General features: G+C 45.0%; 1 protein-coding gene across 5 annotated transcripts in view; it reads right to left on the minus strand.

Annotated features, from left to right (window-relative positions):
* PTPRC (protein tyrosine phosphatase receptor type C) overlaps window positions 1-23518 on the minus strand; it is a 654339-nt gene that overhangs the window by 221170 nt on the left and 409651 nt on the right. For all 5 annotated transcript variants that reach the window (XM_078641033.1, XM_078641026.1, XM_078641055.1 and 2 more), the window contains one exon: window positions 18064-18124. In XM_078641033.1, the coding sequence (XP_078497159.1) occupies window positions 18064-18124 (61 nt within the window). The remainder of the gene's footprint in view (window positions 1-18063; window positions 18125-23518) is intronic.

Consider the following 23518-nt stretch of genomic DNA (forward strand, 5'->3'; position numbering starts at 1 on the left):
GAGCAGCCTGAGTTCAATGCTTGCATCTATATTATGCTCCACACCAGTGACATCAGTGGCTAGGGAGCCAACTGGGAAAGTCTGTGATCCATAACTACCTGGTTTTTATGGACCTGCAGTAATAAGAGAAAACAAAGGGAAAAAAAGAAAAAAACTAACACAAAGATTCCGGCACTCCTGTTTGTGGAGGATACCCTGCTGATTTTGAAGTTACCCATGGGCATTCCAAATCTGCTCGATCAGTTTGGTGTTTTCTGCAAATTGAGAGGGCTGGAGATCAATATTAGCAAAACCAAGTAACTGGTTCTAAATCCCTGCCCCACCACTCGGTCACATCCAGTCCACAATGGTCTCCCCCTGGAGAAAGTACATACCTTTGATTATCTGGGCTTTACCCTTAATGATTCATTCAGCTGGTCCTCTCAGATCCAGAAGAGTAAACTCAGATTGAAGCATTATTCAGGCAATATCCTGAGGGAAGTTGAGCGCTCTGGTTTTTGCCCTGCTACTCCGGCACTACAGATATATGACATTCAGGGGACACAGTTCTTATTCTGCATTAATTGGAGGCATAGCGGATTCTACCCTGAGCCAACAGCGAGTCACCAGCGGACCAAAACCCTCACCTCGCCGCACCCGCTCCGCGGGTGCCGCAGCGTCCTGGTGTGTCTGTGGAGCGTCCATAGGGGAGGTCCTGTGAGGCGAGGTAGGTGAGAGGCTCGGCGGGGCTGCGAGCGTGCAGGGAACTCCAAGATCCAGGAGTCCCTGCCAGACCGTGTACCAGCATCCGGTCCGCTCTCCCTGCCGGCCCGCCCCTCGCTTCCCCTGGGACATTTAAGGCACTTTTTCACTCCCCTTCTTGGGACACAGTTCTTATTCTGCATTAATTGGAGGCATAGCGGATTCTACCCTGAGCCAACAGCGAGTCACCAGCGGACCAAAACCCTCACCTCGCCGCACCCGCTCCGCGGGTGCCGCAGCGTCCTGGTGTGTCTGTGGAGCGTCCATAGGGGAGGTCCTGTGAGGCGAGGTAGGTGAGAGGCTCGGCGGGGCTGCGAGCGTGCAGGGAACTCCAAGATCCAGGAGTCCCTGCCAGACCGTGTACCAGCATCCGGTCCGCTCTCCCTGCCGGCCCGCCCCTCGCTTCCCCTGGGACATTTAAGGCACTTTTTCACTCCCCTTCTTGGGACACAGTTCTTATTCTGCATTAATTGGAGGCATAGCGGATTCTACCCTGAGCCAACAGCGAGTCACCAGCGGACCAAAACCCTCACCTCGCCGCACCCGCTCCGCGGGTGCCGCAGCGTCCTGGTGTGTCTGTGGAGCGTCCATAGGGGAGGTCCTGTGAGGCGAGGTAGGTAAGAGGCTCGGCGGGGCTGCGAGCGTGCAGGGAACTCCAAGATCCAGGAGTCCCTGCCAGACCGTGTACCAGCATCCGGTCCGCTCTCCCTGCCGAACCGCCCCCCCGCCTAACCAGCCCCTATATCATAGCCTCAAACTCCCGCAGCGCGGGACGCAGCTTGGGGCGAAGACTGGGCAAAGACTGGGCCGTTTGAGGCCGTTCGAGGTCTAAGAGGACTGGGCTGGGCCACGCCCCTTGGTTGGTGCATTATACAGTTTTTTATAGGTGTAATATTTAATTATTTATTGGTATTTATTAATCTGTGTAATGTGCTCAAGGGGTAGCCGGAGTAAAACCCTTATGGCTGCGAGTAAACCTAATCGAACACTGGATGATTTCCTAGTCAAAACCAATTTGGCCATTGATGAGGAAATCAGCAAAATGCAGCACAGGGTCTCATTGGATCTTGAAGCTGCACGAAGGCTATCCGAGCATCTAGCTAGCACCAGAAAATCTTCCCTGGGGAATATTGCTTCTACCCGTACGCCCGAGCATATAGTAGGTCCTCGGCCATTGTTAACAACGGCTGCTATCCATCCAGCCCCTTCTATCACTTCTCCAATATCCTCCCCCATCCATTCACCTACTCCATTGGAACCTATCAAGGATCCTGTCCCACTAACCTGCATGTCAGGCACACTTTATCCCCCCCAAACTAACCCATCTATGAGTTCAGGTAGGGCCAGGAAAGCTGCAATTTATAAAAAGAAATGTATTGCTAGGTCCATACATGCACGTAAAAAAGCGAAAATTGCTAGATTGCAGTTTTTCAATAGTAGAAGGGCACTAGGATCTCTTGGGATAAAGGGTGATAGTATGAAAAACAATCCTGGTACCCTGGGTGGGGCAGCCGCTCCGGACTCAAACACCTCTGTGGATGATAGCATCCTGGTTGCCTCCCCAGGGTCGAATAGAACGAAGGATCCGGTGGGGCAGGTGTGTGGATCACTAAATGATAGAGGGGGAGATGAAGAATTCCTTAACATAGTTTGGGGCACGTTAAAACAACTACTTACCCCCTTGGAATTAAGGCTTTCTCGTATAGAGAATAATCTGTTAGAAATGGATAGGACTATAGTCACTCTGGCCAGCCTGAGTCTAAAGGAAATGGAAGCTAAACATCCTCGTGAAACTGAACTATCCCCCCAGATAAAAGAACCAGTACCCTTACCACTACCTTTACAAACATCTCAAAATATTCCTACGCCCCTAACAATAGCTAAACCCATACCGAAGCCATGCACCACTGTTGCAATCCAGACTGCATCAACTCCTAGTTTTGCTGCACCAAAATTGCGTCCCTTGCCTAGTCCAGCCCATAGGCAGAATCCTAACCCACGAGCTGTCCCACAACATGCTATAAGGCAAAACTATGTGAATAACTCTCAGCGGCCGCCCAGTCGTCCCAATTTTCGTGGAGGTTTTATTGACCTTCCACCAGAAGCTGGGCCTTATGTCATCATACTAGCCGGCGTTCCAGAGTTGGACCAGCACTCTCAGGAGAATCATCATTCCCTGAAAAATAAAGTCATTCATTGGCTTAATTCCAACAAACAGCTTCCTGCCCATCAAAGAAGCAGTGTACTAATGGTCCGAAGAGTGCCTTGGATAGGCCCCACACCTAAGTCCCCGGCAGGTGACTGTATTGTGGTATCTTTTGCTGATCCTCACACAGCACAGCATTTATGTGCGCGGCCATCATATGAAGTTAATTCCACAATAGTCGTGAGACCCCTTACCTTTTTTTACCCTCCAAGACACCATCACGCTAAGGAAGGTTCATGGACAATTGTCCAGAACCCCAAACGGACAATAAATAGGTCTGATGGATATACTCAGCATAATTGGTGGCAAGGGGCACCCACCACCAACATGTTTGGTTGCCTGGAGGAGGTGCCAGGATGGTTTCCAAATAATATCTCCTTAAGAAACCGTTTTGATCCACTTGTGGGCATGGATGAGCAAGACTGACCATCACAAAATTCTCTTGGTAATGCCCTGATAATAGGAGAGTCCAGCCAGAGGGAGAAGGGAGAAAGTCGTAACGATAACTTATGGGAGAATGTTCCCATCGGTGACGATCGTACTTCCAACCCCCAATCCCTGGTGGCTGGAATCAATATAGAAAGTGTACCAAGCCCAACTATTTCAGGGCAAAATTTGGAAGTATTGTATTGTATTGTGGCATACTTATATAGCGCAACCTGTCACCACCAAGGGCATCCTGGCGCTTTGACCCGTACTCAATGGAAAACAGTAGCTCAGCCTATCCTGGGAAAAAGATGAGTTTTTAGAGCCTTTCTAAAAGATAAGAGATCTCCAAGGCTTCTCAAGGATATAGGCAGAGAGTTCCAGAGTTTGGCTGCCGCTACTCTGAAAGAGCGGCCCCCCATCCTCACTCTCTGGAATCGTGGGACTACCAGTAGCCTGGATGACGAGGAGCGTAGGGCTCTAGATGGACAGTACCAGGCAAACATTCGCCGCAAAGGAATGGGGCCCAGGTCATGGGTAGCCCTAAACACAATACACGCCGCTTTGTAGCGCACCCGTAGATGAACTGGCAGCCAATGAAGTTCTCGCAGTGCTGCCGTAGAAGAGCTATGGTAGGGGCGAGAAAGGGCGAGTTTAGCAGCGATATTTTGCACCCTTTGCAACTTGCCCAAGAGTGTTACCGGGGCCTCCAGAAGTAGTGCGTTGCAATAGTCAAGTCGACTTAGGATGGTACAGCGCACTACTTCTGGTCTGGCTTGCGCAGGGAGGAGAGGGAGGACCTTCCGCAGCATGCGAATCAGCATCATACATGTTGAAGAGATCTTATTCACATGTAGATCCAACTGCAGGTTAGGCCCAAAAGTGACGCCTAAATTGCGCGCTGATTGTGCCGCGGACACCGTCTCTGCGAAGGACGGAGGCCAGAAGTCCACTGGGAGGTCGCGAGGAACTCGGTCAGTGGAACAGTGTAGAACCTCCGTCTTTGTTCCGTTGAACTGTAACGAGTTCAACCGGAGCCATTCCGCTGTCGCCTGCATGCACCGATGAAAGGTCTCCAGTGTGACTGCATCCTGACCCTCCAGAGAAAAGACCAGCTGGGTATCGTCTGCATAATTAAATGCAGAGATACCGAAGGTTTTAATGAGCTGGACTAGGGGGCGGAGGTAGACATTAAAGAGTATAGGGCTGATGGCCGAGCCCTGAGGTACTCCTTGTCCCACTCTCCGCTCCTCTGAACTGAAGGGGGGTAACGAAACCCGTTGCTGACGGCAGTCCAAGTGGGAGATTAACCAATCCCTGGCCTTGTCCCTGACCCCGCATTCCTCCAGTCTAGAAATCAGGGTGGGATGGCTGACCGTGTCGAACGCGGCCGACATGTCGAGCAGCACCAAAAATGCTGCCCGACCACTGTCGACTCGCGCCCGCAGATTGTCTAACACGGTCACCAACGCGGATTCCGTCCCATGCGCTGGGCGGAAGCCGAATTGCGTCTCATCCAACCAGCTGTTCCCTTCTAGAAAACTGGACAGAGCACGGGTAACCAACTTTTCCATAATTTTAACCGGAAAAGGGAGCAGGGAAATTGGCCGATAGTTAGAGAGGCAGGCAGGGTCGAGCGTAGGTTTTTTTAAAAGCGGGGATACCACTGCCTTCTTCCAGCAGCTTGGAACAGTAGCTGTCTCGAATGACTGACAGCAGATGGCGTGCAGGGGCTGGAAGAGGTCCTCTTGAAACACCCTCCATAGTCTTGGAGGGAGAGGATCCAAAGGCGAGCCAGAAGAAATCGTCATGGCTAAGTCGCCGAACTCCTTCAAGGATGGAAGGGGAAAACTACTCAGCTGGGGTCGACTGGCCTCACTCGCCGGAGCTCCCAAACTGAGGGCCGACTCCAATGAAGGAGAAAGGTGACTTCTCTGCTGGGGTCGACTGGCTACGGTCTCCGGAGCTCCCAAGCAGAGAGCCTGATCCACAGTGGGGACGGAGGGGCCGCTCAGCTGGGGTCGACTGGCCTCACTCGCCGGAGCTCCCAAACTGAGGGCCGGCTCCAATGAAGGAGAAAAATGACTTCTCTGCTGGGGTCGACTGGCTGCGGTCTCCGGAGCTCCCAGGCAAGGAGCCTGATCCAGAGTGGGGACCGAGGGGCCGCTCAGCTGGGGTCGACTGGCCTCGCTCGCCGGAGCTCCCAGACTGAGGGCTGGCTCCACAGAGAGAAGGAGAAGGCTACCCTGCTGAGGTCGACTGGCTACAGTTGCTGGAGCTCCCAAGCAGGGAGCCGGATCTGGGGCTGCGAGGGAAGAGTAGTTCAGCTGGGGTCGACTGGCCGCAGTCGCCGGAGCTCCCAAGCTGAGGGCCTGATCCAAAGAGAAGAAAGGAGGGCTACTCAGCTGGGGTCGACTGGCTTCCGCCGCCGGAGCTCCCAAGCTGGGGGACTGCTCATCTAGTCGGGGTCGACTGGAGGGCGTGGCCGGAGCTTCCTGACAGAGAGTAGTAGCCCACTGCAGGGGTCGACTGGCCATTTCCTCCGGAGCTCCCTCCTCAGTGGTGGAATTCCGTGGGTCCTGCAGACCTGCTAGGATTTTACGGATTTTTTCCTCAAAGGCATCCGCAAGAGAGTCGCAAAGAGCTTGCGACGAGGGGACGGCACTAGCCACACACGTAGGGTGAGCCAGGTCCTTAACGATTTTAAAAAGGGCCTGAGCCTTGTTTGGGGCCTGATTCAGAGTGAGTTCAAGAAAGGTCGCTTTCGCAATCTTAATTTGAGCTTTATATTTATGCATAGCAGACCTAAATGCAATTTTCTCGGAGTCTAAGTACTGCTTCCTCCAGACCCTTTCCGCGCGTTTACAGTCGAGTTTGAGCTGGCGAAGTTCGCTCGTGTACCAAGGACTAGCTCGGTTCACTCTCCCTCGCGACTTCCGAAGGGGCGCTAACTTATCCAGCGAGCTAGCTATGGACTGACAGAAAAGGGTATAACTATCTTCGACTGTATTGCCAAGTTTGAAGTCCTTATCTAAGATGTTCGGCAATGGGACAGTGTTTAAGATGCGGGACCAAGGTCTCTCTAGCTTGGCTAGAGGTAGTCCAGCCTTACGCGAAGAAGGGTCCTCCGACCAAATGGAAAACCTGATCAGAAAGTGGTCCGTCCAATATTGGCACTTGATGTCCCCGAGTGATGCCCATTGAGGATCCGCGAACCACTTGAGCTAGTTAGAAAGAACCAAAGTGAACTAAGGATGTGTCTAATTTCATGGAACATTGCTGGCCTTGCCTCAAGACTGGAGGATGAGGTATGGTTAGACTTTGTGGGTGTCTGTGACATTTTGTGCCTCCAGGAAACATGGAGTCGTTCCACTCAGAATATTGAGGGCTTTCGAGCCCTCAATACTCTAGCGGTACCTTCACAAGCGGGTAGGGCAAAAGGTGGTCTAATGACAGCAACTTCGTTAAAACTATGTAAACTTGTAGTCACCAAGATAGTTGACACCCCATGGTTTCAAGTGCTGATGTTGGTCAATTTGTTTCCTGAACCATTGTTATTGATCAATTGGTATTATAACATCTTTGATAATAATGAGACAATTGTAATGTCAAAGTTGGAGGAGGCCATAGCCAGGGCACGCCACGAGCAACCCCTACTCTTTGTCATCTGGGTGGGAGACTTTAACTGTTCGTTATGCACCCATGGGGACTCGAAGGTGTGTGGTTTGAGCAACGCCCATGACCTTCCCCTGACACACTTTAAACATACACCCCAGGGGGACGCTTTAAACAATATCATCATTTTAAATGATTTATCTGTAGTGGAACCCTGGGTTGGTATAGATTCGGCTCCAATACCAACTTTTCAGGGAAGTAGAGGCACAATGAGTTTCATCGACTTCGTAATTATTTCCAGTGGGTATTTTCACTATATTGATAAACTGGAAGTAATCGCTAATGCTGCCAGCGACCACAATCCTTTAATTCTATCCCTGCTTTGTCCTGTTAAACCCAAACATCCTGTCTGGGAACAATCTATAAAGTACAACAGGAACCAAGGTATCACTCTTAAATGGGGTAAAATAGATGCAGCAGGTCTCGAGGCAGAGATCATAAATGGATATAGCTCCGAATATGACGCATGTCTATCACCAACAGCGAACCCCGAAAAGGTTATAGGGAATTTTGAACTATTATGTGGGCATGTAGCCGAACGTCTTACAAAACCTATTGGGAAAAACAAAAGGTTAGGGCCCAGATGGTTTGATGCTGCATGCTCGGCAGCACACAGATCCCTGAAAGTGGCATTAAAACAAAAACCTAGGGATATAGATTTAGTTAGGGCATCTAGACTGGCCTATAAAGAAGCAATAAGAATAAGGAAGCTGGACTTAAAAAATCTAGCCTGGGAAGACCTAGAAAAGGCCTCGGAATTGAAGGACAACAGGCTTTTCTGGGAAGTAATTAACCGCCCCCTTTTTATAAGTAATGGCAAGGACAGTATTGTGATGCAGATCGCATGTGAAACATGGGAATCACATTTTGGGGATATCTTTAACCCACATGGAATTTTACTTAATGAACCATTACTAGGAGTCCATATGGAACTGGTGGTTCCTCAATCCTCTTTGTCCTTGAGCTCATCACTCACCCTGCAAGAAGTGGAAGATGCTCTGTCGAAAGGCATATCATTAAAAGCTCCTGGTCCTGATCTAGTGCCTCTGGACTTTTTTAAGCACAATGTTAAGATTTGGGCCCCTCTTTTGTTAAATGCTGTTATTGGCCGTATTCCAACATCATGGAAGGAGGCAGTAGTGGTGCCGATTTTCAAGAAAGGCAATAGATCTGATCCCCGATGCTATCGCCCAATCTCATTAATTGATGCATCGTGTAAAATATTGGGTAGGGTCATCTTAGCCAGACTGGAAACATGGGCAGATTCGGTGGGCCTTATTGTAAATTCCCAATATGGGTTTAGAAAAGGCAAAGGTACTGTCGAACAGTGCCTGAACCTGGCCCTGATTATAGGGAAATACATGAAGGCAATGAATTCTTCCATCCATCTTGCCTTCATGGACCTCTCAAGTGCATTCGACACTGTGTGTCGGAGCAAGCTGTGGCAAATGATGGAGGCCATGGGATTCGAGGAACCCTTGGTCATCTTGCTCCGTAGACTCCATGAAGCAACCACTGTAGCCATAAGGTTCGGACGAGGGGGAGAGAAAACCAAGTCCATTCCCTCAACTGAGGGCGTCCGCCAAGGATGTATATTAGCCCCCTTTTTGTTCCTAGTTTACACCAATGGGCTGGAAAAATATTTGTTGGACCACTGCCATGATTTCCCAAAGGTTAACGGTAGGAGTATACCAATGCTTTCCTATGCCGATGATACGGTATTAATGACACTCACAGGAAACAGTATGCAGCACTGTCTTGATGCCTTCCATAATTTTATGTTGGACCTAGACCTGAAGGTAAATTTCACCAAATCCTTTGCTATGGTTTGTGGCCCAAAGGGTACCAAAACCAGAAAGTTTGTAGTAAATAATTCCACCATTGAAAAGGTACAAAATTTTAACTATCTAGGAAACCTTTTCAATAACAAACTAAGCTGGGCCCCGTTAATGAAGACTCGAGTCCTGAGTGCCAGTCGCTCTATTGAAGGTCTGTTTAGTTTCTGTGGCAAATTAGGTCAAAAACCTGTCATACATTTAAAAACCCTGTATAAAGCTAAATGTTTGTCGGTAGCTACCTATGGGGCAGGGGTTTGGGGAACCGAAAGCCCTGACACGATCCAAACTATGGAGAACAAATTTTTAAAGCGTGTATTGGCTATTCCATCAAGTTCCTCAAATAGATTTGCCCATGATGAGATAGGTCTGAGTTATGTGAGTGACATCATTCGCCTCTCCCCCCTATTATTATGGGGTAAAATATGGTTATCGGAGGATCTACAACTGTCCAGAGACATCTTTCGGGACTGTTTAAAACTGACAAACATGAATAAGATCCCATGGCTATCTTATGTTAATGAAACACTCCATAAGATAGGCCTGGGTGATACTTTTGACAACCCCGAAAATATTCAGGGAGATATTAAATCTGTAATCAAATCAAGTTACTGGAAATCCTCACTCGTGCATTCCTTGGTTAGCCCTCACGTTTCTAAGGTTACTTTACAGCACCAGTTTTATTTAACCTTTACAAATCATGTGCAATGGCGATTCTATTTGACAAGGTTTAGGTTACACATTTTGCATTTTCTTTTTGCGTTTCCTAAACAGGGGAGCTGGTGTGAGAGACTGCCGCCCTGTCCCTGTAATAATAGAGTTAGCCAAAGAACGATGCATGTTGTTCTATTCTGTTCCTCATATAAGGATCCGAGAATTAGGTTTATTAAGCCGATCCTCAAGGAAAAGCAACCATGCCACTATAAAGAGGGCTATGACCATTTGTTATCTTTGTCCACATCCGATGTTTGTTGTGCAATGCTAAATTTTATACGTGTGTCACTCTTGATTAGAAAACGGTATGGTTAATTCTGGCTCCTAGAACTTGTCTCGTTGCTCATGCATATTGCTGTCCCATGACTTTTTGTTCTTGACCTGTAATGTAACCCTTGGAACGAAGAACTTATGATTAACTTAATCTGATTGAAAAAGTTATCGGTTACAACTGTGATTATATTAATCAATGTATTTTATTACCTTAGCGTTATAGATTTTAAAATTGTTTTCTGATCTCCAAACTATGTCTTTAAATGCATTGTTTGACTTTTATGATTCTTTTTCTGAATCGAATAAAGTTTTGAAACGAACGACATTCAGGCATTGGGGTGCCGCTAAACGATGGAGAACTTTGGGGGCATGATCATGTAAATGATATGATAAAGGTGGAGAATCTTTTTATACGTTTATACGCTGGCTAGTACTCACCTTGTACTCCTGCGGCTAGACCTGGGTATTAGATATCTTGTACACAGGGTCAGACTAAGACTTTTGATGTACTGGAGGAGGATTTGGTCAACCGCCGAACTGGTACACTATAGGATTGACCTTGAAGATATCTTAAAGTGCTGAGGGGTTATAAAGATTCCTTGGTTAGAATAAATCAAATTCAGTCTAGCAGAGATAGGCTGTGAGACCCTCTGGGCACATCCAGAAACTGCTGGTAGGGTATTAAAGCCCATGTTAAAAGCAATGTATTGGAGACACAGAGATGAAGGGTTTTATAGGCTTGGGAATGTGGGTCCTCTGACTGCAGTCTTTTAATATTTCAAGGATGCTCAATCTTTGGAAGAGTATATGGATGACATTGAGCCTCCGACTGCCAGAACATTGTACATTAAATTTCGGTTTGGGACCCTGCCGCTCTGGCCATTTACTGTAAGATGGCAGTGTTCCCCTACTGAGCCAGAGATGAGTTGCTCCTTTTGCCCTGGGATCCAAGAAACTGTTGAACATGTCTTGTTTTTTTGCCCCCAGTACCACACATAGGAGGGCTTGAATCATCCCGTTATGTCACAACTTGGTAGTTAGGGACCACAAATATGCCTTAAGAATGTTAAGATCTAATACATCCCACGCAATAGTTTTCAGTAGTCTCCCAGTTTCTATTATATATGTGGAGGCGTTGACTGAAATATTTTACATCCCTGCCTACAGTTCAGGTCGGGTGACTTGCACTTTTCATATTTATTTTATTTAGGTGACATATAATTGGTTGATATTGTGTGATTGACTATTTGATTGTTTTAGGGATTCAGGCCATTGTTTCTCCATATGCTTTTATAATTTTTTTTATTATAACCTTATCATGATTAACTGGGGCCCCCTTGCTGCTATTGTAGTATTATAATGTCATTGTTTTTAGCATTATTGTCATTTTTTTTATTTAAAAAAATATATTTTTGCACGATTGATCGTTGCCTATTTGCTGTTTTTATCTTGTCAATGTCCTAAGATGTTTTAACTGTGTTTTATGATCCGTGCTTTTATGGCTACTGGACGAAATGTAAATGTACAGGAATTTATATAGCACAAATCACCAAGCGGTTGCTTAGGGAACCCGTCCTGGTATTCCCCTGTGAGATAACCCAGGCAGGGTATCCACAAGGTGAAAGCCAGTCATCCCACCGCGAGGGGCCGTTGTGGAGCTTAAGCAAGCTATTGCCCAGAGTCGCAGAGTGTGAACCCGTGAATCGAGTAGGCACCGGAGCGAGAATTGTCGAGTCCATGGACATTTTAGGACTCAAGACCCCGCCGAGCCGGGAATTGAACACTGGTCCCGGGCTGACCTCTGCTTCCAGGTCTGCCTCCTCTAACCAGTGAGCCACACTTCTCCACAAACCTCGTTGAATGGAATTGTATTGATTGTAGTGCATGGCTTCCAGAACAAGTTTGATGAGAAGCAAAAGACAAGAATATACTTTATAAAAAAATGCAACTGTGGGATATGTTTAAAAGGCTCATTTAAAACTGGGAGTTAATGGAAAATGGCCCAATTTATGGAAAAGTGCTACGTAAGGTGGAGAATCCATTGGTGGAATTCCCTCCAACTCAGGCCTGGGATGACATAAATAAAAAAAACTCTGGATAATCCAAATAGATTCTGTAAAATGAGGAATGTATGTTTTCAGTGGTAAGCTTCTTTCAGTATATGTTTATACCAAAAGCCACCCTAAGAGACTGCTCAAAGAGACTCTGGAAAAACATTCAAGCTGCATCAGAAACGGTGTAATGATTGCATTAGAAATTCTCACAGTAGATGAGAGGGTGCAGAAGCGTGCATGGACTAAAAAGTCAGTGAGAGATGTCCTTTTATTGCAGAAAAAATGTGTGTCCGGTTCAATTTGCCAGGGAAATTTTATGTTTACATTTCTTTTATTGATTTCAAGAACAGAGGTCAACATACAGGTCCAGCAAAAAGCAATGATTATCATAGTGTAGTCCACCAGCGAGGCCATCTCGATGGACAATAAACATCAAACCAATACCAAAGAAGAACCCCCCAACCCCCCTCCAACCCTCAAGCGGTGTATACCAAAACAGAGATTGTCCAAGGCCTCCGCTGCAAGACATCTCCGAGTATGGGGCCCTAATGGTGTGTATGATCTTCTGAGTTTGCATACCTGGGTGGATCCGCTGGCCGTAGGAGTCTCAGATACTTAAGGCAGGTGAGCTCTGTGAATTCTGCTGTCACCAAAGTGAGAAAAGGTTTCCACAGGTCGTGGAAGGTGGCACCTGGGCGTATGAGAGAGAGTGAAATCTTCTCCATCCCAATGATTATCCAGAGTCTATGGAGCCACCCCAGGTAGGTCGGTGTCTTCGGGGTACCCTAGTGAGAAAAGATATTTTGTAGGGCTACCCCCAAAGCAAAAGCCAGCCCCTCTGAGCCCTGAGTGGGAAGGTGAGCGGAATAGGGAGGACCAAAGGAATGTACACTGGGAGGCGAAGGATCTCAGTATCAAAAAGGGAATCGTTGTTGTCTAGGATTTGCGTCCAATATCCCATCAGTGAGGGGCAATCCTAAAAGAGGTGGGTGAGAGTGCTAATGGAGCTGCACACCCTCCAGCAATGGGGACTGCGAGAGGGATTCCCTTTGTGTAGGCGGGGGGGGGTTTCAAATACCAGTAGGTGACACTTTTTGTGGCCGTTTCGATGGATGCCACTTTGCGGCCAGTGTGCCGTGCTCTATAGTATACGTCAGACCACTCTGTGTCAGTGAACGTTCCAGCTCCCCCTCTCAATGCAGCTGACTAGGGTTTTTTCCCATTGCCAGGGAAGTTCCTTACGAATTTATATAATTCAGTTGTCAAATGGGCGTCTGTGTGCCTCATTAGAAGCCACTTCTCGAAGGATGTGAGATGCCTTTCAACCCCTTCCCGTACCTCCCGGTGCATCACCCAGTGTCGAATCTGTAGAAAAACAAACCACTCCGTTTCAGGAATATCTCGGTCCCGTAGAAAGTCAGAGAAAGACAGGGGTCTGTTGTATCGAAAAAATGCCCTATGGAGCATTGGCCCTCCATGGTCCAGTATGTGAACCCCACCGAATCTAGCCCTGGGGTAAAGTCTGAGTTGTGCACTATGGGTGTAATTGGTGACGGAAAGGTTGTAAGCCCCCGGGAGCTAGCCACCCCTTCCCATGCTAGCAGAACAGGACAGGTCACCTTAGAGAGGTATAGGTTCTGGGTCCTGGCTGAGCAGGAACGGGACTCCACACAATGGCTGTCTGGCTAGAGATCGTTCCATAAACAACCAGTGCTTCTCGGATTCTGGGCGAGACCATTCAACCAAAGCTCTCAGCTGCACCGCCCACCAGTAAGGCTGTCGGTTAGGAATACCCAAGCCGCCATAGACAGGATCTATATGACTCAGTTCCCTGCGCAGCCAGGGATGCTGATCGCGCCATATTAAGTGCTCTATATCCCTTTGGAGGGAAAAGATGACTCCCAACGGAGGAGCAAGTGGGAGCGTTTGAAACAGGTATATCAACTTAGGAAGTATGGTCAAATGCGGCCAAGCCATGAAAATAAGTAAGGCCACCACTTCTGAAGACAGTCCTGCACATATCCAAGAGCTTTGTGTAGTTTGTTGTATTAGTCATCTGAGTATCAGCGGAGAGCTGCAGACCTAGATAAGGAATCATTCCCGACACCTATGGGATCCTATAAGACCGCTGCAGCCGTGCCAGGGTGTCAGGATGCAGAGATAAATTAAAGGCCTCTGACATGTGCATGTTAATCTTGAAGCCAGAAACCGTGGCAAACCAGTCAAGCTCTGCAAACAGGGGAAAGAGAGACTCCCCAGGCTTCTCCAACGTTGCCACCACATCATCAGAATAGAGGCTGATCTTATGCCTCGTCCCCCCAAATTGCAGCCCCGTGACGGAGGGGTCATCCTTGACCCATTGAGACATATGCTCCATATATAAAGCGAACAGAAGGGGTGACAGTGGGTACCCGTGTCGTGTTCCTCGCCGGGTGGAAAAGGACTTTGAGAGGAGTCCATTCACCCGTACCAAAGCAGTAGGATTAGAGTAGCTGCTAAGCAACGATGCGATAAATCAATGTGGCAGGCCAAAATTGGCTAAGGTCTCAGCGAGATATGGCCAATGGTCTCTGTCAAACACCTTCTCAGAGTTGACTGAGAAAATCATGCGTTCATCGGGAATGCGTTCGGACCTGTCTATTAAATGTAGGAGACGTTTCGTGTTATCAGAGCACTGATGCCTAGGGACAAAGCCAGACTTGTCCAGATCTATCAATCCGGGCAGATGGGGGAAAGACGCTGAGCCAAGATCCCAGTGAAAATATTTAAGTCAAAGTTAAGGAGAGAAATTGGGCGGTAGGATCCGCACAGCTGTGTATTCTTGGCAGGTTTGGGGATCACGGTAACGAGCCCCTCCAGCATCGAGGATGAGAGAGTGCTAGAAGCCCCAATGGAATTATACATCCTCACCTGCTGTGGAGCCAGGGTCAAACAAAAGGTTTTAAAAAAGGCAGAGGAGAAGACGTCCGGGCCCGGGGATTTATGAGGCTTTCATTTGGATATGGCCGAAACAACCTCCTCCAGCCGAATAGGGGCTTCGAGCTCCTGGACCTGACTCAGAATTAGCCTGGCTGTGTCCACCCCAGCCAGATATTGGGCTGGACCATCCTCTGGGAGATTCTAAGCTCCGTATAACTTCCAGGGACATTTTAAGTCATGGACAAAGTGGATAATTAGCCAGGGCCCTCACTTTCCAAGAGCCCCCTTTTGCGAAAGTGAACTTTATCTCTCACCTCTGATTACATCTGTATATCACAACCTCTCTCCTACATGCCAAACTAAACATCTGTCTCTCTATGCCTAATATCATTGAAAAGATTTGGGGGTACTGAAAAGACATCTTTCATATGTTTTAAATTGCCACCTACTTTTGATTTTTTTTTTTGCATCCTGCAAGTTTGAATTAGCAGAAAGTAGGTAATAAAATGCAAAGTTGTTCTGCACATGGGACTCCAAAATATATCGTGCCCAGGGCCTCACAACTCCTTAAGAGGACACTGCAATTTACTCTTCCCCATTTTGAACCTGATACATGAAAAGAGAATAGTTGTTTAACACTAATTAATATCATTTGTTGCTTGTATATTCTGCTTTTATAAAATAACATTCAGGCCAATGTACACGACCTACATAGAACGTGATGAGAAGGAAAATATATTTGGGGTGCTGGTGTAAAGCATACGACCACATTGACAGTGCAACACGAAAATGGGAATGAGACATGATGTGTGCAGAGACAGCTCATCTACAATAGTGAAGGAACATGATTTGGATAGATGTTTGTTCAATGAATGTAACATTTTGTGTTTAATTTTTTTAATTTTTTGTCTGCGTGCTTATCAATGCTTACTTTTGTGCAATCCACCATTTTAGAGAAGAACGATTTAAAATAAATGGAAAATGAAAAAAGTGTAAGGAAATATTTAACTAAGGGTGCTGTGATAAGTCATTTAGCAGTCACAAAGCCTACAATTCCCTAATCCACAGGGTTTCCAACTGATACATTTTTGTACTATCTGGTATACACGTTTTGCGATTTGGTACATGGTTACCGAATTGCAGAATGGATTTGGAAATACATACCAAATCGCAATTTGGAAGGGGCTTTTTAAGGTGTTCCGTTCAAATTGAAATTCAGTATCCAATGTAATTATTTTTTGCAAACAAATCCAATAGATAAACAATGAAAATTTACCAACTCCCGAATTTAAGTGGGAAGCCATTCCCAAAAAGAAATAGGTTGCATTGGAATGACTTTCATTTTTTTTTTACTGTAAAACAAATGTTTGTTGGGGAGTTCACAGTAGTCCAGGGGACAGGTTGAAACTCTCTAACTTAAAAATAGTAAACCTTTACATTTACAGGCATCATCATTTCCTTTAAGGAAAATGGGTAGCATTTAAAATTAAAACATGTTTTCTTTATTGAGAGACAACCACAGGCATGGTGGACTGTTGATCCCAGCAGGCCACAAAGTCTTTGATCCCATCCAGGTTAAATCGCAATTGGTGACTTACCTCATTAATATTAATGAAGCAGCTTTTATTGCAGCCCACTCGAATTCAGAATTTTGTGAATTGAACTATTAGAGCATGAGTTATATCTCAAAATTTCTAATTTGCTGCAAAAATACTGCTCGCAAATTGCAACCAGTATTTTGCAAACCATGTTTCGTACATTGGGTCTATCATCTTTTTTAACTGATGGAACTATCCCATCTCTGCCCTAAGATCAGCGTTTTCTCAAGCCTAAATGGGAGAATACGTCCTTATTACACATGACAGCAGGTACCTGCAGGTACCTTCCTTAGGAAGGTGTTTCAGTAGCCTAAGTGAAGTGGATCCATTGCTTACTGTGCCTGGAGTTTAAAGTTACACCACACAGATCAAGCCAACCACAACAGCAACAACTGATAATAATAAAAATACAATGAGTTAATGGCAGATCTGGTTGGCTTTACCTGAGTGACCTACATGTAATTAGCTGTGATAATCGTTCAGAATGGTTTCCACATTCCTGGTGTGAATACTCAATAAAAGTCTACAAACCGGCTAAATGGCCACAGTGTCCATTGTGTTATCGATACCGCGAATAGCTTATTAATAACCACAAAAGATCACCGTGTCTTTGAAGGATGCTAAACTACTTTGTGTTGCCCCAGATTATTTTGCCATTAGGAGTCACATTTTAAATGTGGGAAAAGCTCAATAATGGAAAGCAAAGAAGATATGTATTTGAGAGTTAACTCTCGGAAGGAATCAACAGATAATTCCTTGTCTGTAACTTCGATGAGTGACAAACACCTAATAGCACACTAAGAAAAAGATGACAAAAACAGAGAGGACACAAAGGGGGCGAAGAATGAGTTATGGGGAAAAAACTGATTTTTTTAATGGCCCAGAAAGGCAAACTGACAATGGGAATAATTATTGTTAACAATGTATATGCCACAAGGCACCTCCAAGCAATCTGGGTTACCAAGGCATTTCTTTCGAATTTCCTTTGTGCACTGGGCTATGAAAATGGAAGCAATGGAAACCTAAAAAAGGCAGCGTTGGGTTCTTAGCAAAGCCAAGATGAACATCATCACAAATGTGGTTTTAGAATTCCACATTGAACTAGAAATTATGATTTCGTCAGACAAGACAAGTCAAGTCACATTCAAAATTGACTAGCTGTAATTTTATTACAGGGTGCACCATGCTGAACTTCCGGTTCCATCCTTATGACCGGAAAATGGTGTAAATTGCTTCAGTTCGAAAAATGAGGTCCTAATTCCCCTGTAACAGCTCATCACACATAATGTGACAATAAAAGTCATTTGGGCCTCAGGGGATAAAACCCCTAGCTCCAGAGTTACCAATTGCCCCCTATAATTCGTAACTCCAGGGGGAGCAAGGCAATAATAGGCTGGATTCCACCCTTAACTGTAAGTCCTCCTTTGTCTGTTCAATTGTGGAATTTGACCTTCATATTGGGTGATAACAGAAACAGAATGTTGCACATATCAGTATGTACGAATGGCTTCAGCAATGAATCGCTATGTAAAACGTACAAATTAAATTATTTTTATCAGTTTCTTTAAAAATTTCACATAGTTCTACTTACCGTTGCTATGCCTTGTGCAATACATACTTACATTTAGTTGTTATTTTGCCAGGATAGCTGGAGCTGTTAAAATCCCCATTGCTAAATATCAGCTAGACGGGTGAAAAAGAGAAATGTTTATGCATTAATTTTACACACCAAGATCTACTTTTCGAATTCAGATGCATTTCACTGCATTTTAGTGTATGGTTGCATCGGTCTATTGAGAGGCATGCATGTATGCAGGGTTCCCATTGTGCCATTGGCTACAGCTGGTGAGCATGGGCACTTGTTTTTGTGGAACAGAATATAGGTTTAATTATTAGACTTTTACCCAGAGCAAAAGAGAGAAAGGCAGGAAAATGACAAAGAAGAAGGAAGAGAAAGATGAATAAAAAAGTGACAAAGGAAGAAAGCTGAAAAAAAAGTACCAGCAATAGTAGGTGCCTCTTTCGAACAATTACACTTTCTGTCTCTTTATTTCACTATTGTAGATTCTTTTTGAGCCCTGCTTTCTCTCTTTGTCAGTTTTCCTATAATTATCTTACCCCTTCATTCTCATTTTTCTGTATTTCGCTCCCTTGCTCTTGATCAAAGTATATTGAGGAAAAGTAGGTCCTATTCCTTACAAATGAGAACAAGCCTCCATCCCCAATTTTCACCTGCAAAAATTAAGCACTGATGGCCCCTAATACTTGCACTAAGCTCTACAAGCTCAATTGTTCATCTAACAAAGCCTCAAAAAAGCCAAAATCAAATTCAAGTCTGACACACTTTGTGGCAAACCTCAACTTATTATCACAGAACTCTTTTTTGGGAATGCTTGCAACTAGTATTCCTTCCCACATAGCAACCTTCCAGAAAATGGAAGAAAACCACTTCGGCATGTCTGTTGAGCTTTTCGGTCATCAACATCCCCCAGGAATCATACTGCAAGTCTCGCTTGCTCACCACTTTCCAGAGACCTCCTTAAAAATGGACCCTTCATGATCCAAGCAATAACCTCTCAACATTCATCAAGAGACTCATATCATTTAAGGGCAGCCCGGACGGGTGAGTCTGGCACATCCTTAGCCAGCACAGTAAGTACGGGACACTCAAGAGGAAACATCTTAAACCACGGTCCCTGGACTTCAAGTAAGACTGTGGTCCTGGCTCTGATTTCACATACTTGGATACTTATCATTGAAAATGCAGGTGCCCTGCCTAGAGACAGATAGCTTTGCCTACAATGTTGAGCACTCAACCAGCTTGCCCAGCCCCAACCTTCTACCAGAGACATTTTTAAACTAACAATAGATAAACAGGTGGCATTGAGCCAACATGGAGAATCTGAATACTTCCTATAGTGAAGTGCCCTGGAGCACTATAAGAAAGATACTGCCGCGGCTACCCTAAACAATGCAACTAGGACAGGTCATCTTCAGACCCAATAGGGAGTTAACATTATTTAAGGTCCACATTCATGTTAGATGCCCCAGAAAATCACGTTCAGACATACAACACAAGTACCACTTCCCAAAAAATACACATGTGAAGATGCAGTGTGCAACCAATTGCTGCTGGCTCTAGAGGAAACCCCCACACGCACAGTTCCAGCCAATGAAAACACTCCATAATTCCACTCATGTTGATCTTGGATTCAACGATGCTATCGAAATATCAGTACAGCATTAAACGTAAGCACCACAACAGTAGTAGGAACGTGTGAAATATTTAGTATGAGAGAAACCTGGCTCTCTGTAGATCCCTCTAGATCGTTTGGCCAACCCTTTTACCAGATTACAAGATTATTCACAAATTTGAGAGAACAAAGAAAGGTGCAGGTTAACATTGCCTTCACAGGTAAGCGTCCATTCTAGATCAAGGAGTCTGCCTAAAATTGCATCAAACAATATCAGTACTATGTTCACCCAGCCCAAAAACCTCCAATGCCCTAATGATATAGAAACACACACCAGCCTGCAACCATTGGTTACTGGAGGAGGAATGTAGCTTGAAATTTGACTCCGATTCTTGATCCCTATGAGATTTCTTTCACATATTTAGTGAAAATGTTATATTTTAGGTAAATCTCCATGAAAATACATCTTCTGGGGGTATCTTATTCAACCAGTTAGTGCTGTGCTCAATTCAGCTTGTAAGAGAATTTGCTGTTTTAGATGTTTTTTAACTCTATTAGCTTTGTTTAGAGTTCTGTAATTCTAAATGCCTGACCTGTCTCCAAAGACATACACATATCTAGAGGCAGACTAACTAAAATATAGCACAGGCAGTCAAAATTGTTGCTCTCTGTTACGCAAGTAGGACACAACTATGCAGAGCCATATTTACAAAATATTGCTGTCTTCTGCTGTCTTCTCCTGCACTGGTGCACAAACATGCTGCCTAGCTCTCTGCTCACAACTTTGGTGGGAAGGTGTGTGTGTATTATGTCTAGATTAGAGTTTATACTGGAATTATACCCTTCCAGTACAAAAGCCTACCCCTAGACAAGTTGTAAAACATTTCACACATTGGATGTGTGTTGCTCAGTACAGTACCCATGTAGAGTGGGTACTGCTTGGAAAAGTACATTTTTATTCCTCCAACTTGGCTGCTGCCTTAAGGAGAAGTTATGTTTCGATGCAAAGACCAGTCTAACATTTTTAGTAGATGGAACTTTGGAATGCTCAATAGCACCTATGTAATGCCCCCTTGTCGCAAATTAAGCAAACCAGCACAAAGCACAGTTGCACTACAAAAAAAGGTTGCAGAACTGGAAAGTGGTAAATACTCTTTCAAGACATTGCGATGCTTTAAGTCACTTTGCATGACTTTGTGGTGGTGCAAAGTCTTGATAGATCTGCACTTATAGCTTTGTAGTTGCTTTCTAGCATTTAATCTAACTTCATATAATCATTATTTTAAATATATTTCTAGACTTTAAAACATTTGGAAGATGATTGCAAGAGGAATTTACCAAATGATTTGATATCTTTGACATTTGTAGAATAATACAAGTTCATCTAATAGGTAAATTTGGCATTACTTGAGAAACACTGAATGCTCTGAGCAGTCAGTGGATGTCCCAGGAGTATCTATTCCTGGTGAAATACAATCCTTGGGCGAAATGATCATTTCCACAATTGATGAGAACCCAGAAGTCAGTGCACTTTCAATATAACCATCTTTATTGGAGCATCTAAATAGCATTCAATGCAATGACATTGTCGTGCTGCAGCTGTAAAACCTACATAATAACAAAAAAAATGTACGCAAATGATGAGTTTCTTCACAAATCTTCAACACGTTGCAGAAGGAAAGGAAACACTACCACATGGGACCATAGGACAGGGCACACGACCCAGCTAAATCCAGTCCCTTGTGGGATTAGTGATCAGGGTGACTAGATGGAGCAGGGCATGGCTGAAGTTAGTATTCTGCACCCACAGCATACTAGGCATGGCTTAAGGCCACTGGGCTGTAAACACGGAGTCTTGCCTCTTGTAGAGTCTGGAAGCTATGGACTGCCCCCGGAGATCATTAAGCATGAGTGAGGCACATCACCCTTGGTCTGTGAGGTCTGGGGTGCATAGTGTAGCCTTGAGCGCACTAGTTATGGTCACAGACCATGCCCAGTTGGTTCTTAGGAAAAGGGGTCCTGATAAAGGGTGCATGCAAAGGTTATATCTTGTGCTCATTCACCAAACTTAACAAAACAAAGCTAAGCAAAAAAATAATTAAACAGAAGACCTTTATTGGAGTACTGTTTGGAAACATAGTAGATACTACAATCATAGTTATAGGTCATGCAAATGTTATAGAAGATAATTTGTATGAAAACATTTGAATTCACTTTGATAAAGTGCACACTATCTTAACAGAATCAACTAAACATCATCTGCCTCAGCAGGTCAAGCCTCAAATCAGAGTCACACAGAAACTTTCACTAGTAGCATGAGACTACCCAGAATGTATCATATTTAAGCTGTATCTTCTAGATGGAAGGCACCCCCAAATATTTATTCACAAGGGAAGCACCAAAGGTCCAGAGTTCATAATTAATTGGATGCCAACCCGGATAATATTACTATTGTATACCAGACACCTAAAATTTGGAGTGAAATTCAAAACATTGTCTGTTTGATGGTGTTTTTTTCATAACGATATTTAGGTGGAAGTGTTAGACCTGCTAGCCCTTGTCGTGATTTCCCTTGTCTTTTCGCTTCCGCTTTGTTTTTGATCTTGTGCTGGAATTAGTTTTTTCTGGTGTTAGGATTCTGGGCACTTTACCACTGCTGATCAGTGGTATAGAGCAAGTACTCTATTTAAAACATGATGGTAATTGGTTTTCCCACGATTAGCATATTTGATTTACCAGTAGGTCCTTAGTACAGTGCACCAGGGGTGCCCGGAGCCTGTAAATCAAATGCTACTATTGGGCCTACAGCATTAATTGTGCCACCCACTCAGAAGCCCTTAAAACATAGCTCAGGCCTGGCATTGCAGTGTCTATGTGTGTAGTTTTTAACTGCTATTTCTACTTGGGAGGTGCACCCACTTGCCAGGCCTAAACCTTCCCTTTTATTACATATATGTAACCCCTAAGGTAGGCACAAGGCAGCTCCATGGGCAGGGTGCAGTGCAATAAAAAAGTAGGACATGTACTGGTGTATTTGACATGTCCTCGTAGTGAAATACATCTAATTTCATTTTTCACTACTGGAAGGCCCTATCTCCCGTAGGATAACATGGGGATAGCATCAAAATGTCTTTTAAGTGTATTTTCCCATTGGGAACAGATAGAGATTTGGAGTTTGGGGTCTCTGGACTCACAATCTAAAAATACATCTTCTATTGAAGTTGGTTTTTGAATTGGAAGTCTGAAAATGCCACTTTTAAAGATTGGGCCTTTTCCTGCTTAAACATTCTGGGCCTCTGCCTGTATGTAGAATACATATCTGCGTTGGTTGACAGTTAGGCTCTTGTGTATTCACTCTAGACAGTCACACAAAGAGAGCTGAGGTGTGCCCTCCATATCATGATGGTCCATCACCAGGCTGATGGGTCTACCTAAGGCAGAGTGGTGGGAGATGTTATTGACACCTGAATAGGGCTGTGCCTATTCTCATACAAAGATGTATCCACCCCCTGTAGTGTACCTGGAGCCAGGTCAAGGAAGGGCAGGGTCTTGTGCACTACAAATAATTTCCTTTTAAGTTTGTCTACTTTAAAGGCAGAACTGGGTGAACATACTGGACCTCTGACACCATATTCTCAGAACACTTTTGGATTGAGGACATTCTTCCAGGAGAAAGAGCTGGATGTTGTCAGGAGAAACTGCCACTCTGCTATTTGCTTTGCGGTGCTGGCTTGCAACTTGCTGTTTCTGTCCTAGGAGGGAAAGGACTGGACTTTTCGTTCTACAACCAGCTTTCTGATGTTCTCTAAGGGCTTGATTTGAGTGAGCCTGCCTCCTGTTAAGAAGTCTCATGGCCATCAAAGACTTCACCTACCAGCACCTG

This window comes from Lissotriton helveticus, chromosome 1_1 (genome assembly GCF_964261635.1).
Source record: "Lissotriton helveticus chromosome 1_1, aLisHel1.1, whole genome shotgun sequence".
Taxonomy (NCBI): Eukaryota; Metazoa; Chordata; class Amphibia; order Caudata; family Salamandridae; genus Lissotriton; species Lissotriton helveticus.